The sequence below is a fragment of the Aegilops tauschii genome, chromosome 6 (genome assembly GCF_002575655.3).
Source record: "Aegilops tauschii subsp. strangulata cultivar AL8/78 chromosome 6, Aet v6.0, whole genome shotgun sequence".
NCBI classification, from domain to species: domain Eukaryota; kingdom Viridiplantae; phylum Streptophyta; class Magnoliopsida; order Poales; family Poaceae; genus Aegilops; species Aegilops tauschii.
In genome coordinates this window covers 44,597,082-44,612,965 of record NC_053040.3, presented here as the reverse complement: position 1 = coordinate 44,612,965, position 15,884 = coordinate 44,597,082, and the positions used below count along the sequence as shown (strand labels likewise).

At 58.8% G+C, this 15,884-nt stretch overlaps 1 protein-coding gene across 1 annotated transcript; it reads right to left on the bottom strand.

Moving 5' to 3' along the window:
• Positions 1 to 10,678: 10,678 nt before the first annotated feature.
• Positions 10,679 to 15,157, bottom strand: LOC141025784 (uncharacterized). The gene is made up of 4 exons (XM_073501709.1): positions 14,189 to 15,157; positions 13,395 to 13,607; positions 11,620 to 12,728; positions 10,679 to 11,516 (listed from the first exon to the last, which is right to left on the bottom strand). Exons 1-4 carry the CDS (start codon positions 15,155 to 15,157, stop codon positions 10,679 to 10,681), a joined length of 3,129 nt encoding a protein of 1,042 aa, XP_073357810.1.
• Between the last annotated feature and the right edge of the window lie 727 nt (positions 15,158 to 15,884).

The following is a 15,884-nucleotide window of genomic DNA, read 5'->3' as shown; positions in this document are numbered from 1 at the left end:
GAAGACATGGAATAAATCTAGAAAATACGAGCACCAGTGTCAAGTCTATGAATTGAAATCTGGTGGGCGGGAGATACCACTGTCCTCCCTAATCATCCAACAACAGGTTGGTTTGCGTACGCAGAACAACTGATTGCAATAAAAACTAACTATTACTCCTATTTTGTTGTGCTAAGGCCATGTTTGGTTCATAAGTCCTAGGACTTTTTTTAGTCCGAACTTATAAGTCTTAAGTCCCTAAAAAGTCCCTACCTGTTTGGTTCCTAGGACTTATAAGTCCCTATAAGACCATATTATAACTGTAAGTCCCTATAAGATTCTTCTTAAGAGTCTTATTTCATAAGTCCCAAATGCCCACTTTAAGTCCCCATAAGTCCCTTCTGCTTGGTTTAGTTGGGACTTATAGGGACTTTTTAAAGTCCTTAAACCAATAAGTCCCTGGAAACAAACAACCTCTAAATATTGAGGTGATCGACACGCGCATTTCTGCCAATATTCTGTACTCCGTTGTACTAACTATTGCTTTTTCTCTTGAATTATTTGCTCCCATGGTTGATAGGTATTAAATTATATATACATACTGTGTGTGTTGTAATAAAAATATTTAAGCAAAAATATATCTCTCAAGCATTATTAATTAACTCTGTTAAAATATTATTTTTTTAAACAAAGAGAAAAGATTTGCCTCATTTATTAATTAAGAAGAGAGTATAGTTTGAATTTAAAGGCCCCAAGTTACACAAAACGAAAATGTTACTCTCCCGAAATAATGGTTCCCAATTCTTTTGCATCGGCGGTAACCTACAACTTGTCCTCGAACATATTCAAATTACAAATTTTATGATGATTGGGAAAAAATAGGAGCCGTCCATCCAAAGCAGGGACAAACCGAAAACAAAGAGGCCATGGCCATGACCAGTAAAGGCGATGCAAGACCGCGTCAGAGACATCGCCGGCGAAGGTGGGGCAGAAGGTTAACATGTGCATCCGCAAAAAAAGAAGGTTAACATGTGAGGATCCTTGGAGGGGAGGGGGGAGGCGAACTAATTAAAAGTCTGTTCCCAAAATAATCGTATGCACACAAATTAAAAGGCGATAGAAATATAGAATAGTCTTTGTAGCTAGAATTGTGGTTTGACTTGTTGCAGTGTCCGGGTTTTGTTTGATGGATTGGTCGGAACGGAGATGCGTATATTTACAGGGTAGCTTGGCAAAGTAGACGATGGTAACACATCTTCGGTTGACAAGGCGAACGAAGCTTCAACATGTGAGGTTCTGAGGAGCCCTGGCCACCTTTGTATGCAAGGAATTTCTGATCTCCATCTTGAGCATGGTTGAGGAGGGACGTGCGGAGGAGGAAGTTTGAACCGTTTTGTGAGAGAGTAATTTTGTGTTGTAATGTAGGTGTCGGGGAGGACGACATCTTTCAAGTGCTTTGTATTCACTAGACCTCTTGCAAATTGTGTTACTCTCTTTTATAAAATTAAGGCATGTGTTTTAGGTGCTCTCGAGAAAAAAAGAGAGACATGTGCGACCGGCCGTCTTGGACCGAATCTGTTCTGACGTATCTTGCCTTGCTCCACATCCACACATGCATGCACGGTCGGCCGGCCTGGTTAGTGGACCTCGACGCCGCTAGTGAAAGGTAAGCCTACCCGTACTTGTCCAGAACCATCCATCTTTCAGCTGTAGCCAAGGATTCTCGCGCATAATAAAAACACAAAACAAGAAACAACTGCATGCAGCCAAGGATTCATAGTATACTTTACATCCGATTTTCTTAATAAAACTCATGTTTTCTTGATTAAGAGTGCTAAACAAAGCTCTCCTACGGTGGCCGCGGCACAGCGGCAGGCTTTGTCGCTTCAGCCACGGGGGAGGTCGTCGGATACACCTGGTGCCCGTGACGTTCAAGAAAGAGTTCACGGGTATATGAGTGGTCATTAGGGTATCTCCAACGGCAACCGCAAATTTCCTCTCGTATTCGTCCACGGATAGCGGGACCAGTTCGCTGGTATGGATGCGGGAGGATACCATTCAAATATGGCCGCATACATTTCAAACTTTTTTTTTCAACAAATTGGATAAAATTCGTGGAAACAAGATGGATTTCATATAAACATGACGGATTTCATATAAACCGGACGAGGACGGATACATTTTAGACATATTTCAACTAAAAAACTAAACTATGTGCATGTATGGTCGCATGGGGCTCCACTCCCACGACACGGATACACTACACTAGTCTATGGCCGGCCATGACTTGTCTTCCCCATGTCCGGCAGCCCGGAATAACCGGACTGCCGGGAGGCCCGAAGGCATGTTCTTCCCCCGTATCTTTCATATGTCCGGTTGCGCCCCTCATCAGAGTGGCAAAGAGGCGTCAGCCAGATGGAAAGGGTGCTTCCGTGGAGCTCAGGCGGGTGCCCAGGGTGGTCTGAGATAAAGGAGAACCGGTCGGGTAACCAGCGGTGCCCTCCTGGGACCCAAGCGGCGGTGGCCTCCCGTGTTCTACTTCTCCTTGATGATGGCGGCGGGCGCAGACATGCTGGACGTCACCTCGTCCACATCCGCGCAGCCGACTTCTTTCTCTGTGTGCATGACGCGCCTACGCGTGCGTCGACGGAGGATGGCACAGTCACAGGCACTGGACGCGGTGATGCCCGTGTCATCGTGCTCCCTGCCGTGCCGGTGTGGAGCAACTCGCCACTCCTCATCGAGTTGGCTTGGAGCGGCGAATTGCTGAACCACGCGGCGGATTGGGGAGGCAACTTGCTCCGTCTGGTCACGCGCGGGAGCTGGAGCAGCGAGCTGCCTCGCTCGTATCCGGCGGGCTCGGCGGGACACCCGGCTGGCTTGTATGCCGAAGAACTGCTCTTCGAAAGCCATTGAAAGAGTGGGGAAGGAGGAGACGGGGAAGAGGCGGAGGGGTGTGGTTCTTGCCCAGCGTTTGGCCTCGTTTAAATAGAGAGCGGACGGGAGGAGCTCGGCTGATGTTGTGTTTAATGCCAGTCCGCTCATGAACGGACGTGCGGCCAGAGTAGGTTTCTCGGCTTCCAGGCAAGTTTAATGGAGGCGTATGAATGCGGTGAGGAGGCGTGTTCAGCCGGGCATGCAGTGGGTGGCACCTTCAGCCGGCGAGCCACTTCAATGGAGGAGGCAGTGAGAGGTCGCGTTCGCCCTGAGCTGCCTTCAATGCGGAGCTGCGCACTCTACAGCGACATGAATGCCGGAAACTAGCGTTGGGGGGATGCGCGTGCCGGGGGGGGGGGGGGGGGGGGGTGGAGGGGTTTTTGATGGACCAGGGCGGTCAGAAACGGGCTTAGGATTGGTCCGGACTCCCGCAAACCTCCCCCACTTTTATCTCTGGTTTGCGGCAGAAATGCATTCGGACCGCACCGCGGACTGATACAAGCCCGCGTTAGATGGCTTTCGCGATCCGGGCGGATGCGGAAGGTTTGCGAGTCCGCCTTGAAGATGCCCTTAGAAGTTTATTATGGAAAAAATAATTGTGACAAATGCGGCAAAATTTTACTTGAGCTTTGCATTAAATTTGCAACTACAACTCTGTGGCATAGTTTATAGAGTGTTGCTGTTTCTTTTTCCAAAATTGTAAAGATATTTCCAATGTTAAAACTAAGGATCTACTGTGCGCCCCCGCCCCCTCCTCTCAAAAGCCATTTTTTTTGTGAGTGCATGTAAAGAGTTAGTGATATTTGTGAAAATATTTCATTGCTACTTGAGATAAGTGGATAAACACAAATAAGTTGTGTTCTACTGTACATCATCTCGTACATATGGCTGATCAAACCACCACGGCCTTGTTAGGTTGATATCACAGATAGCTTATGAGAAACTCTACAATGCGTTTTGTTTGGGCTACATATTCAAGAATTATCGTGACTGTGGATTCCTGAAAAACAGCTGTGGTTGTGGATTCTGGAGAATTAGAAGCAGACTTTTTTTTTCAAAACGGAAGCATAAGATTTGCCTCATCAATTAAATAAGAAGAGAATAGAGTTTAGAGTTTTACAACACCCACAAGTACGGCATGGCAATTACTCGCCCATAAAAATATCTCCTAATTTCTTTGCGCCCGCGGTCATCCAAAGCTTGGCCTCGTCGACGATGGCGGTGAGAAGAATGGTCGTTGGCGCACTCTTATGACGAAACACCCGTGCATTTCTTTCATTCCAAAAGGTCCAGGAGACAAGCATGGTGAGAGAGGCCAAAGCTTGCCGGTTGGGGTTGCAATTGTCGGTATTGGTCAGTTGTTGGGACTATGAGTGTTGGGAAATGTTTATTACACCCCTGGCTTCAATGATGACTTTGATGTTTATATGTTGATGAAGCGTAAAATAGCTGTTTTTGTCTGCTTTAACTAATATAGCACAAACATACACTAATTAAGCACATATTAACTAATTGTCCCATTTAGTTTTGAACTGCTCTTGCTGTAATGAATCCGTGTCTTCTAAAAAAATACCAAGAGCTATACGTTCTTGTGTAGTACCTTGATGTGTCTGTCTTAGTGGTGAACGAGAATATTTCTGTGGGCGCACAGAAAAGAATCATGCCTAGCCACAATCAGTGAGCTTTATTGCAATGGAGATGAAACATAATGATGAATATATAGATGCGTACGCGTACAATACATAATAATCTTGGCTAACATGAACCATGACGATGCATGCATGCCGAGCACGGAGCATACTAGCATATACATGCATAATGGAGCGTGATCGTCCTAGCCGATGCTGGCGACCCTGGCGACGTCGCCGTGGGTGTTGACGAAGACGTGGACGCGCTTGTCGTTGAAGTCGCCGGTGACGTTGTTGCCGACGGGGACGACGAACACGCGCACGTCCGGGCGGTCACTGAGGATCTTCTGCTTCGCCACCTCCGACGACGCCCCCAGCAGCTCCGGCCACGACGACTTGGCTGTTAGAGTAAGCCACACAACAATGGTGATCAGCATATGCGTGTGTTGGTCGAGTCCGGACGCCGGTGCGTGGCCGCGTCCGTGGCCGTGGCGAGTGGAGTCTCCGAGCCGGCCGAGTCTCTGTGCGGCAGTTCCTGCATGTGTGGTGTGTGGAAGCTGCGTCTCCACATGCTACAAAGCCGGCCACTTTCAGGTTGTTAGCAGCGTGCATGTAGCTAGGGATTAGCTAGGTAGTTAGTGCATGCGTTAGTGACCGATCTGGCCGGCTGGGCTGTGCGTGCCTCTGCGTATTAAAGTGGCCATGGTGCTGGTGTGTAGGTGCGCCAGAGAAGAGAGATGTAGCCTCTCCGAGTGTATGTGTGCTCGCCGTCGGGTGGTGTGGTACGTGCCACCGAGCGCCGGTATGAGCCGAGTGTAGCCATGTAGCCACTGTAAGGAAGAAAATGATTGAGGCGTTTGTGCGTCCGTGGCGGCGTTCGTGCGCCGGCCGGGAAAATTTCTTGTGTCCTGTGTCCATCTTCTTCTTCCACCGTCTGAGAGCTGCGAGCGTGAGGGCGAGGAGAGCTAGGGCAAGGCCACGGTTCCAACATTTGGTATCAGAGCTTGGTGGTTTGGGCGTGCTTGCCGTGCCGGAGGCGTGGCAGCGATGGCGGCGCTTGCCGGCGGCTACGCGATGGAGCTCCGGGCCATGTGTCGGCCTATGGAGGTGGGCGGCGCTGCGACTGTCATGGCGCGTGGCGGAGGAGGCGGGCAGTGACGTCGTACGTGCGGCGACCACGGAGGCCGCCGAGGCGCTGCATGGTGGCGCGGCGGTGCAGCGCGGCCGTGGCGCTCGGCGGCGTCCGCGGAGCGCGCAACGGACATGGAGGCGGCGGCGCGCGGAGAGCGCAGTGGCGCGAGGCATGGAGACGCGGCACGGCGGCGCACGGAGCTGCGGGTTTCGGCAGCGGCAGCGAGTGGCGCTCGACGGGGCGTAGCGCGGCAGTAACTGCATTGGCAGCGGTGCGCGACAGTGGCCGGCGAGGTGGCCGCGTTGCACGGCATCTGCGGCGGCTCGTGCTGGAAGCACACGGTGAGCGTCTAGTATAGTCGGGCTCGTCGGGTGCGCGCGGGACGTGCGGGACGCACTGGTGCGGTCGGGCTCGCCGGGCACATCGGGTGCGCGCGGGACGTGCGTGGCGCCGACGGACATCGGACGTGTGTCGCCGGCGGAGAAGGAGCTCGGCGTATGTCGCTGGGATCGTGACGGAGCACGGTGCGATCGGCGTCGGCGCGCCAGGTCAGGTCCGCGGGCTGGGTCACGATGACAATGGGAGCAGCAGCGTCAACTCCGGCGACGGCAAGGTCGTGGCTTAGGCGGAGAGTGTTAGAATAAGCCACACAATGATGGTGATCAGCATGTGCGTGTGTTGGTCGAGTCCGGACGCCGGTGCGTGGCCGCGTCCGTGGCCGTGGCGAGTGGAGTCTCCGAGCCGGCCGAGTCTCTGTGCGGCAGTTCCTGCATGTGTGGTGTGTGGGAGCTGCGTCTCCACAGGCTACAAAGCCGGCCACTTCCAAGTTGTTAGCAGCGTGCATGTAGCTAGGGATTAGCTAGGTAGTTAGTGCATGGGTTAGTGGCCGATCTGGCCGGCTGGGCTGTGCGTGCCTCTGCGTATTAAAGTGGCCACGATGCTGGTGTGTAGGTGCGCCAGAGAAGAGAGATGTAGCCTCTCCGAGTGTATGTGTGCTCGCCGTCGGGTGGTGTGGTATGTGCCACCGAGCGCCGGTATGAGCCGAGTGTAGCCATGTAGCCACTGTAAGGAAGAAAAGGATTGAGGCCTTCGTGCGCCCATGGCGGCGTTCGTGCGCCGGCTGCGAAAATTTCTTGTGTCCTGTGTCCATCTTGTTCTTCCACCGTCTGAGAGCTGCGAGCGTGAGGGCGAGGAGAGCTAGGGGAAGGCCACGGTTCCAACATTTGGTATCAGAGCTTGGTGTCTTGGGCGTGGATGTCGTGCCGGAGGCGTGGCAGCGATGGCGGCGCTCGCCGGCGGCTGCGCGATGGAGCTCCGGGCCATGTGTCGGCCTATGGAGGTGGGCGGCGCTGCGACTGTCATGGCGCGTGGCGGAGGCGGCGGGCGGTGACGTCGTACGTGAGGCGACCGCGGAGGCCGCCGAGGCGCTGCGTGGTGGCGCGGCGGAGCAGCGCGGCCGTGGCGCTCGGCGGAGTCCGCGGAGCGCGCAGCGGACATGAAGGCTGCGGCGCGCGGAGAGCGCGGTGGCGCGAGGCATGGAGACGCGGCGCACGGAGCTGCGGGTTTCGGCAGCGGCAGCGAGTGGCGCTTGACGGGGCGCAGCGCGGCGGTAGCTGCATTGGCGGCGATGCGCGACAGTGGCTGGCGAGGTGGCCGCGTTGCACGGCATCTGCGGCGGCTCGTGCTGGAAGCACACGGTGAGCGTCTAGTGCAGTCGGGCTCGTCGGGTGCGCGCGGGACGTGCGGGACGCACTGGTGCGGTCGGGCTCGTCGGGCACATCGGGTGCGCGCGGGACGTGCAAGGCGCCGACGGACGCCGGGCATGTGTCGCCGGCGGAGAAGGAGCTCGGCGTATGTCGCTGGGATCATGACGGAGCACGGTGCGATAGGTGTCGGCGTGCCAGGTCAGGTCCGCGGGCTGGGTCACGATGACAATGGGAGCAGCAGCGTCAACTCCGGCGACGGCAAGGTCGTGGCTTAGGGGGGGAGTGTTAGAGTAAGCCACACAACGATGGTGATCAGCATGTGCGTGTGTTGGTCGAGTCCGGACGCCGGTGCGTGGCCGCGTCCGTGGCCGTGGCAAGTGGAGTCTCCGAGCCGGCCGAGTCTCTATGCGGCAGTTCCTGCATGTGTGGTGTGTGGGAGCTGCGTCTCCACAGGCTACAAAGCCGGCCACTTTCAGGTTGTTAGCAGCGTGCATGTAGCTAGGGATTAGCTAGGTAGTTAGTGCATGGGTTAGTGGCCGATCTGGCCGGCCGGGCTGTGCGTGCCTCTGCGTATTAAAGTGGCCACGGTGCTGGTGTGTAGGTGCACCAGAGAAAAGAGATGTAGCCTCTCCAAGTATATGTGTGCTCGCCGTCGGGTGGTGTGGTATGTGCCACCGAGCGCCGGTATGAGCCGAGTGTAGCCATTTAGCCACTGTAAGGAAGAAAAGGATTGAGGCGTTCGTGCGCCCGTGGCGGCGTTCGTGCGCCGGCCGGGAAAATTTCTTGTGTCCTGTGTCCATCTTCTTCTTTCACCGTTTGAGAGCTGCGAGCGTGAGGGCGAGGAGAGCTAGGGCAAGGCCACGGTTCCAACATTTGGTATCAGAGTTTGGTGTCTTGGGCGTGCTTGCCGTGCCGGAGGCGTGGTAGTGATGGCGGCGCTCGCCGGCGGCTGCGCGATGGAGCTCCGGGCCATGTGTCGGCCTATGGAGGTGGGCGGCGATGCGACTGTCATGGCGCGTGGCGGAGGCGGCGGGCGGTAACGTCGTACGTGCGGCGACCGTGGAGGCCGCCGAGGCGCTGCGTGGTGGCGCGGCGGTGCAGCGCGACCGTGGCACTCGACGGCATCCGCGGAGCGTGCAGCGACATGAAGGCTGCGGCGCGCGGAGAGCGCGGTGGCGCGAGGCATGGAGACGCGGCACGGCGGCGCACGGAGCTGCGGGTTTCGGCAGCGGCAGCGAGTGGCGCTCGACGGGGCGCAGCGCGGCGGTAGCTGCATTGGTGGCGGTGTGGGACAGTGGCTGGCGAGGTGGCCGCGTTGCACGGCATCTGCGGCGGCTCGTGTTGGAAGCACACGGTGAGTGTCTAGTGCAATCGGGCTCGTCGGGTGCGCGCGGGACGTGCGGGACGCACTGGTGCGGTCGGGCTCGTCGGGCACATCGGGTGCGCGCGGGACGTGCGCGGCGCCGACGGACGCCGGGCGTGTGTCGCCGGCGGAGAAGGAGCTCGGCGTATGTCGCTGGGATCGTGACAGAGCACGGTGTGATCGGTGTCGGCGTGCCAGGTCAGGTCCGCGGGCTGGGTCACGATGACAATGGGAGCAGCAGCGTCAGCTCCGGCGACGGCAAGGTCGTGGCTTAGGGGGAAAGTGTTAGAGTAAGCCACACAACAATGGTGATCAGCATGTGCGTGTGTTGGTCGAGTCCGGACGCCGGTGCGTGGCCGCGTCCGTGGTCGTGGCAAGTGGAGTCTCCGAGCCGGCCGAGTCTCTGTGCGGCAGTTCCTGCATGTGTGGTGTGTGGGAGCTGCGTCTCCACAGGCTACAAAGCCGGCCACTTCCAGGTTGTTAGCAGCGTGCATGTAGCTAGGGATTAGCTAGGTAGTTAGTGCATGGGTTAGTGGCCGATCTGGCCGGCTGGGCTGTGCGTGCCTCTGCGTATTAAAGTGGCCTCGGTGCTGGTGTGTAGGTGCTCCAGAGAAAAGAGATGTAGCCTCTCCGAATGTATGTGTGCTCGCCGTCGGGTGGTGTGGTACGTGCCACCGAGCGCCGGTATGAGCCGAGTGTAGCCATTTAGCCACTGTAAGGATGAAAAGGATTGAGGCGTTCATGCGCCCGCGGCGGCGCTCGTGCGCCGGCCGGGAAAATTTCTTGTGTCCTGTGTCCATCTTCTTCCACCATTTGAGAGCTGCGAGCGTGAGGGCGAGGAGAGCTAGGGCAAGGTCACGGTTCCAACATTTGGTATCAGAGTTTGGTGTCTTGGGCGTGCTTGCCGTGCCGGAGGCGTGGCAGCGATGGCGGCGCTCGCCGGCGGTTGTGCGATGGAGCTCCGGGCCATGGGTCGGCCTATGGAGGTGGCGGCGATGCGACTGTCATGGCGCGTGGCGGAGGCGGCGGGCGGTGACGTCGTACGTGCGGCGACCGCGGAGGCCGCCGAGGCGCTGCGTGGTGGCGCGGCGGTGCAGCGCGGCCGTGGCGCTCGGCGGCGTCCGTGGAGCGCGCAGCGGACATGAAGGCTGCGGCGCGCGGAGAGCGCAGTGGCGCGAGGCATGGAGACGCGGCAAGGCGGCGCATGGAGCTGCGCGTTTCGGCAGCGGCAGCGAGTGGCGCTCGACGGGGCGCAGCGCGGCGGTAGCTGCATTGGCGGCGGTGCACGACAGTGGCCGGCGAGGTGGCCGCGTTGCACGGCATCTGCGGCGGCTCGTGCTAGAAGCACACAGTGAGAGTCTAGTGCAGTCGGCCTCGTCGGGCGCGTCGGGTGCGCGCGGGACGTGCGGGACGCACTGGTGCGGTCGGACTCGTCGGGCACATCGGGTGCGTGCGGGACGTGCGTGGCGCCGACGGATGCCGGGCGTGTGTCGCCGGCGGAGAATGAGCTCGGCGTATGTCGCTGGGATCGTGACGGAGCACGGTGCGATCGGCGTCGGCGCGCCAGGTCAGGTCCGCGGGCTGGGTCACGATGACAATGGGAGCAGCAGCGTCAACTCCGGCGACGGCAAGGTCGTGGCTTAGGGGAAGAGTGTTAGAGTAAGCCACACAACGATGGTGATCAGCATGTGCGTGTGTTGGTCGAGTCCGGACGCCGGTGCGTGGCCGCTGTGAGTGAGAGAGATGCGAGAATAAGGCACCACAAGTGCCGATGTGCTATTCCTCTGCATATATGAACGGGTTACAGCCGTGCGCAATGGCGCAGTTAGACAGAGAGAGGAGAGGTGCGACGTGCGCAGAGAGGGAGAACGTGTGCGGGACGTGCCCATGCATGGATGGGACGTGGGCATGCACGTATAGCGCTAGGGGTCAGTCAACACCCCGCCGCAGCTGCAGCATCCGGTGGTCGGATGCACAAGCTGGACCTGAAGTCTTGGAACGCCGGCGTGGGGAGCCCTTTCGTCAGGACGTCGGCGAACTGCTGCTTGATTGGGACATGGAGAACACGGAACTCGCCCAGCGCCACCTTCTCACGGACAAAGTGGATGTCGAGTTCGATGTGTTTCGTGCGCCGGTGATGAACGGGGTTGGCCGCCATGTACACGGAGGAGATGTTGTCGCAGAAAACCACCGTGGCCTTGGGTAGCGGGATGCGGAGCTCGCCGAGGAGTTGCCGGAGCCAGCAGCACTCCGCGACCGCGTTGGCGACGGCGCGGTACTCGGCTTCCGCACTGGAGCGTGAGACCGTGGCTTGGCGTTTGCTCGACCAGGAGACCAGAGAGTCACCGAGGAACACGGCGTAGCCGGAGGTAGAGCGCCGCGTATCGGGGCAGCTGGCCCAGTCGGCATCCGAGTACGCGACCAGGTCGAGCGACGGTGAGCGATGTAGGTGCAACCCGTGGTCGGTGGTGCCGCGGAGGTAACGGAGCACGCGTTTCACCAGAGCAAGGTGGGCGGCGCGTGGGTCATGCATGACGAGGCAGCACTGCTGAACAGCGTAGGCGATGTCCGGCCGCGTCATTGTGAGATATTGCAGGGCACCCACAAGGCTGCGATACTCCGACGCATCGGTCACCGGCGAGCCGTCCGTGGCCGAGAGTTTGGAGTGCGTGTCGACGGGGGTCGAGACAGGCTTGCACTCGACCATGTTGGCGCGCTCCAGAAGTTCCTCAGCGTAGCCGCGCTGTGAAAGGAAGAAGCCTCGGGCGTCCCTGGTCACGGCGATGCCCATGAAGTAGTGCAATGGCCCGAGGTCTTTCATGGAGAACTCCGCGGACAGCTGCTGTTGGAGGCGATGAAGAAGCGTCGACGTACAGTAGCAGGTACGCCGCGCCATCGCCACTGTGGAGGACGAATAGCGACGGGTCGGAGCGGCAGTCGCAGAAGCCGATGGTGCGGACGAAGGCGGCGAATCGCGCGAACCAGGCCCGCGGCGCCTGCTTGAGGCCGTAGAGCGACTTGTCGAGGAGGCAGACGTGGTCGGGATGGCTGGCGTCGACGAACCCGACGGGTTGCTGACAGTAGACGCGCTCGGTGAGGTGACCATGCAGGAATGCGTTGTTCACGTCCATCTGGTGCACCGGCCAGTTGTGCGCGGCAGCGACGGAGAGGACGACGCGAATGGTGGCCGCCTTGACCACCGGCGAGAAGGTCTCGTCGAAGTCCACACCGGGGCGTTGGGAGAATCCACGAACCACCCATCTCGCCTTGTAGCGTTCCAGGCTCCCATCAGCTTTGAACTTGTGACGGAAGAGCCACTTCCCAGTGACAATGTTGGCGCCACGCGGTCGGGGAACGAGGCTCCATGTCCGGTTCTGCATCAGCGCCGCGTACTCAACCTGCATTGCAGCTAGCCAATTCGGGTCACGTAAGGCAGCACGCACAGTTTTGGGGACGGGGGAGACGGAGTCGTCCGTGGCCGCGAGGAGAGACTGGTGGTATTTAGGGTTGGGGAAGAAGCGCCCTGCTTGGGCGCGTGTGATCATGTGGTGGGTGGGAAGTGGTGGGGGTGCTGGGCACCGAGCGGCCGCCGGTGACCGGGAGGAGGGCGCGGTGTCAGGCGAGAGCGTAGGCTCGGTGGCGACGGCGGTGGGCGCGGATGTGGTAGAGGACAGAGAGGGTGGGCTGCTAGCAGGCGTTGATGCTGCCAGGGCGGGTTGTTCAGGTATGGGAGGGGCACCTGCAGCAGGGACCGCGGCAAGTGTTGGGCTGTGGTTTGGCGCGGGCTGACGGGGTCGGCTACTGCGCGCCCGGCGAGGGATATCGACGGGGGGCAGGAGATCGCACAGGTCAGAGTGGGTTGAGGTGTTGTGCTCGATCGTGTTTTGCTGGCGAAACGGGAAGGTGGACTCGTCGAACACAACATGGCGCGAGATGACCACGCGACCGGTGACACGATTCAGGCACCGGTAGCCCTTGTGATCCTGTGAGTAACCAAGGAAAACACAGGGAGCAGACCGGGGGGCTAGTTTGTGCTGCGAGGTGGCCGTGAGGTTTGGGAAGCACAGGCATCCGAAGACTCGCAGAGCGGAGTAGTCCGGATGGACGCCATAGAGCAAGTAGAATGGCGTCTGGTTGTGCCGCGGTCTGCAGGGTCGACGATTGAGCAAGAAAGTGGTTGTTTGGAGAGCCTCGGCCCAGTATGGGTAGGGCATGGATGCATGTATAAGGAGAGAGCATGAGATGTCGTTAAGTGTCCGCAGAGCACACTCGGCTCGCCCGTTTTGGGGGGAGGTGTATGGGCAAGACTTGCGGAGAACGATGCCCATGGAAGAGAAGAGTTGGCGAGAGGCATTGTTATCAAACTCATGGCCATTGTCGGTTTGTATGGTGAGGACGGGTAGGCTGAAGTGGCGACACACTAGTGTGATGAACTGCCGTAGTGTGGGCAGGACCTCATTTTTGTGTTTAAGCGGGAATGTCCACATAAAATGACTGTAATCATCGACAACCACGAGATAGTACTGATAACCAGAAATACTAAGTACAGGAGAGGTCCACACATCACAATGCACAAGCTGAAAGGGAAAATATGAAACATGATCTGATAAACTAAACGATAGTCTGTGGCTTTTCCCGAGATGACATGCAGTGCAGGTGGTATGAGCAGCGTCCGAGATGATGGACGCACGCCGGAGAGTGGTGTCCAGGGCGTCGTCACCAAGGTGGCCGAGGCGGCGATGCCAGACGTCGCGCGAGGTGGCGGTGAAGGCTTGGTGATGACGGGGCGACGGGGTTGGGTGCAGTGGGTACAAGTCGTCCGACGAGTCAGAGCGGAGGATCACCGCCTTCGTGCTTCGGTCCTTGATAGAGAAACCACAATCGTCAAATTCAACATTAACTGGGTTTTCACGGACTAGGGTTTTAACGGAGATGAGGTTTTTGATGAGATGTGGGGAGACGAGAACGTTGTTGAGAGTGAGGGGTTGGGTTGTGGTGGGTAGAAGGAGATGACCAGTGTGCGTGACTGCCATAGTACCACCATTGCCTACTACAATGTCAGGTAAAGAACAACGACAAGAGGAGGAAAGCATACCCGGAGAAGCAGCCATGTGGGAGGACGCGCCGGAGTCAAGGACCCATTCCCCGCCGGAGTTGGAGGATTGGCCCTGCTGTAGGCTCATGGCTTTGAGGGCGTGGACGAGGGCTGCTTGATCCCACGCCGGCGCCTGGATGCCACTAGGCGCGTTGGTTGCACCGTAGAGTGGGTGGGGGGGAACGGCGCCGGGCTGCCAGTAGGTCGGAGGTGCACCAGCAGACGGGGGCGGCGCCCAGGGATGAGCCGCCATGCCCGCAAAGGGCGCAGTGCCTCCAGGGCGCGGGCCGAGGATGCCGGCCCCGGGAGCGTGCGGGCACCACGGCATAGGCCAGGCATGAACCATACCCGTCCAAGGTGTCGAGCTTGGAGCAGCAGAGCGAGGGGGGCACCGCCCCCGCCGTGGTTGGACGGATGGCCACCACCAGAGCCGGACCCCCTTCCCCGTCCTCTGTGTCGGCCACCACCGCGCCCGCCCCCGTTGGAGCGGTTGTTGTGATCGCCGGAGCCGCCTCCGCCCGTGGGTGCAGACGCGGGCGCGCGCCCGGCATGGAGGGCGATGTCGGGCTGCGTCTCCTCGGCGTTGCGGCTCTCTTCGAGAAGAAGGAAGGCGCGGCACCGGAGCAGCGTCGGGAAGGGAGACTGCATGGTGAGAATGGGAACCGCATACCGGTAGCGAGGGTGGAGGCCGCGGATCATGTTCAGAACCTGGTCGCGGTCGGTGACGCGCTCGCCGAGGTCGGCGAGACGATCAGCACACTCCTTGAGCCGGGCGAAGTAGGAGAGGATGGAGGAGGAACCCTGCTTGATCCGGCGAAACTCCGTGGCGAGGAGGACGAGCTGGTGTTCGCGGTTCCCGAGGAACAGCGCGCAGATCGACTCCCACACGATGGCCGCCGTGGAGCCGCGCTGATGGACCAGGCCGAAGGCCTCGGGGCTAATGCGGTTGTAGAGCCACGAGACGACGTGAGCGTCATCCTGGAGCCAGGTAGCGTCCGAGGGACGCGGCGGCCCGGTGATGTGGTCGACGACGCCGGACTTCTGAAACTGCACTTCGAAGAGAGTGCGCCACTGGGAGAAGTTCGGCGGATTGAGGGAGAGCACGACAGGGACGTGTTGGTTGATGAACACGCCGGCCAGAGGTGATGGGGAGACGGAAGAGCTCGCCTCGGAGTCATGGCGAGCAAGGAGGGTGCCCTGCGCGAATGCCGCAGGGGTGACGAGCGGCGGCATGGCGCGGAGAGGTGTGGGGGGAGCGCCGTTGGTTCCCGGTGGACGGAACGGCGGAGGAGGTGGCGGAGGAGGCGGGATGACCATGGCCGGAGTTGGAGAGCAGCGGAAGAGCGGCTAGGATCGGGGAGAGTAGCCGGTGTCTGATACCATGTGAGTGAGAGAGATGCGAGAATAAGGCACCACAAGTGCCGATGTGCTATTCCTCTGCATATATGAACGGGTTACAGCCGTGCGCAATGGCGCAGTTAGACAGAGAGAGGAGAGGTGCGACGTGCGCAGAGAGGGAGAACGTGTGCGGGACGTGCCCATGCATGGATGGGACGTGGGCATGCACGTATAGCGCTAGGGGTCAGTCAACAGCCGCGTCCGTGGCCTGGCGAGTGGAGTCTCCGAGCCGGCCGAGTCTCTGTGCAGCAGTTCCTGCATGTGTGGTATGTGGGAGCTGCGTCTCCACAGGCTACAAAACCAGCCACTTCCAGGTTGTTAGCAGCGTGCAGTAGCTAGGGATTAGCTAGGTAGTTAGTGCATGGGTTAGTGGCCGATCTGGCCGGCTGGGCTGTGCGTGCCTCTGCGTATTAAAGTGGCCACGGTGCTGGTGTGTAGGTGCACCAGAGAAAAGAGATGTAGCCTCTCCGAATGTATGTGTGCTCGCCGTCGGGTGGTGTGGTACGTGCCATCGAGCGCCGGTATGAGCCGAGTGTAGGCATGTAGCCACTGTAAGGAAGAAAAGGATTGAGGCGTTCATGCGCCCGTGGCGGCGTTCGTGCGCCGGCCAGGAAAAATTCTAGTGTGCTGTGTCTATCTTCTTCTT

Bases quoted from the DNA above. Each gene is read 5' to 3' on its own strand.
- LOC141025784 (XM_073501709.1), bottom strand. From the start codon at position 15,157: ATGGTCATCCCGCCTCCTCCGCCACCTCCTCCGCCGTTCCGTCCACCG. The intron at 12,729-13,394 runs GCATGTCATCTC...GGTTACTCACAG, and splicing joins CTGCTCATACCACCTGCACT to GATCACAAGGGCTACCGGTG. The intron at 11,517-11,619 runs GTACGTCGACGC...CGCCGTGACCAG, and splicing joins GGCGCGGCGTACCTGCTACT to GGACGCCCGAGGCTTCTTCC.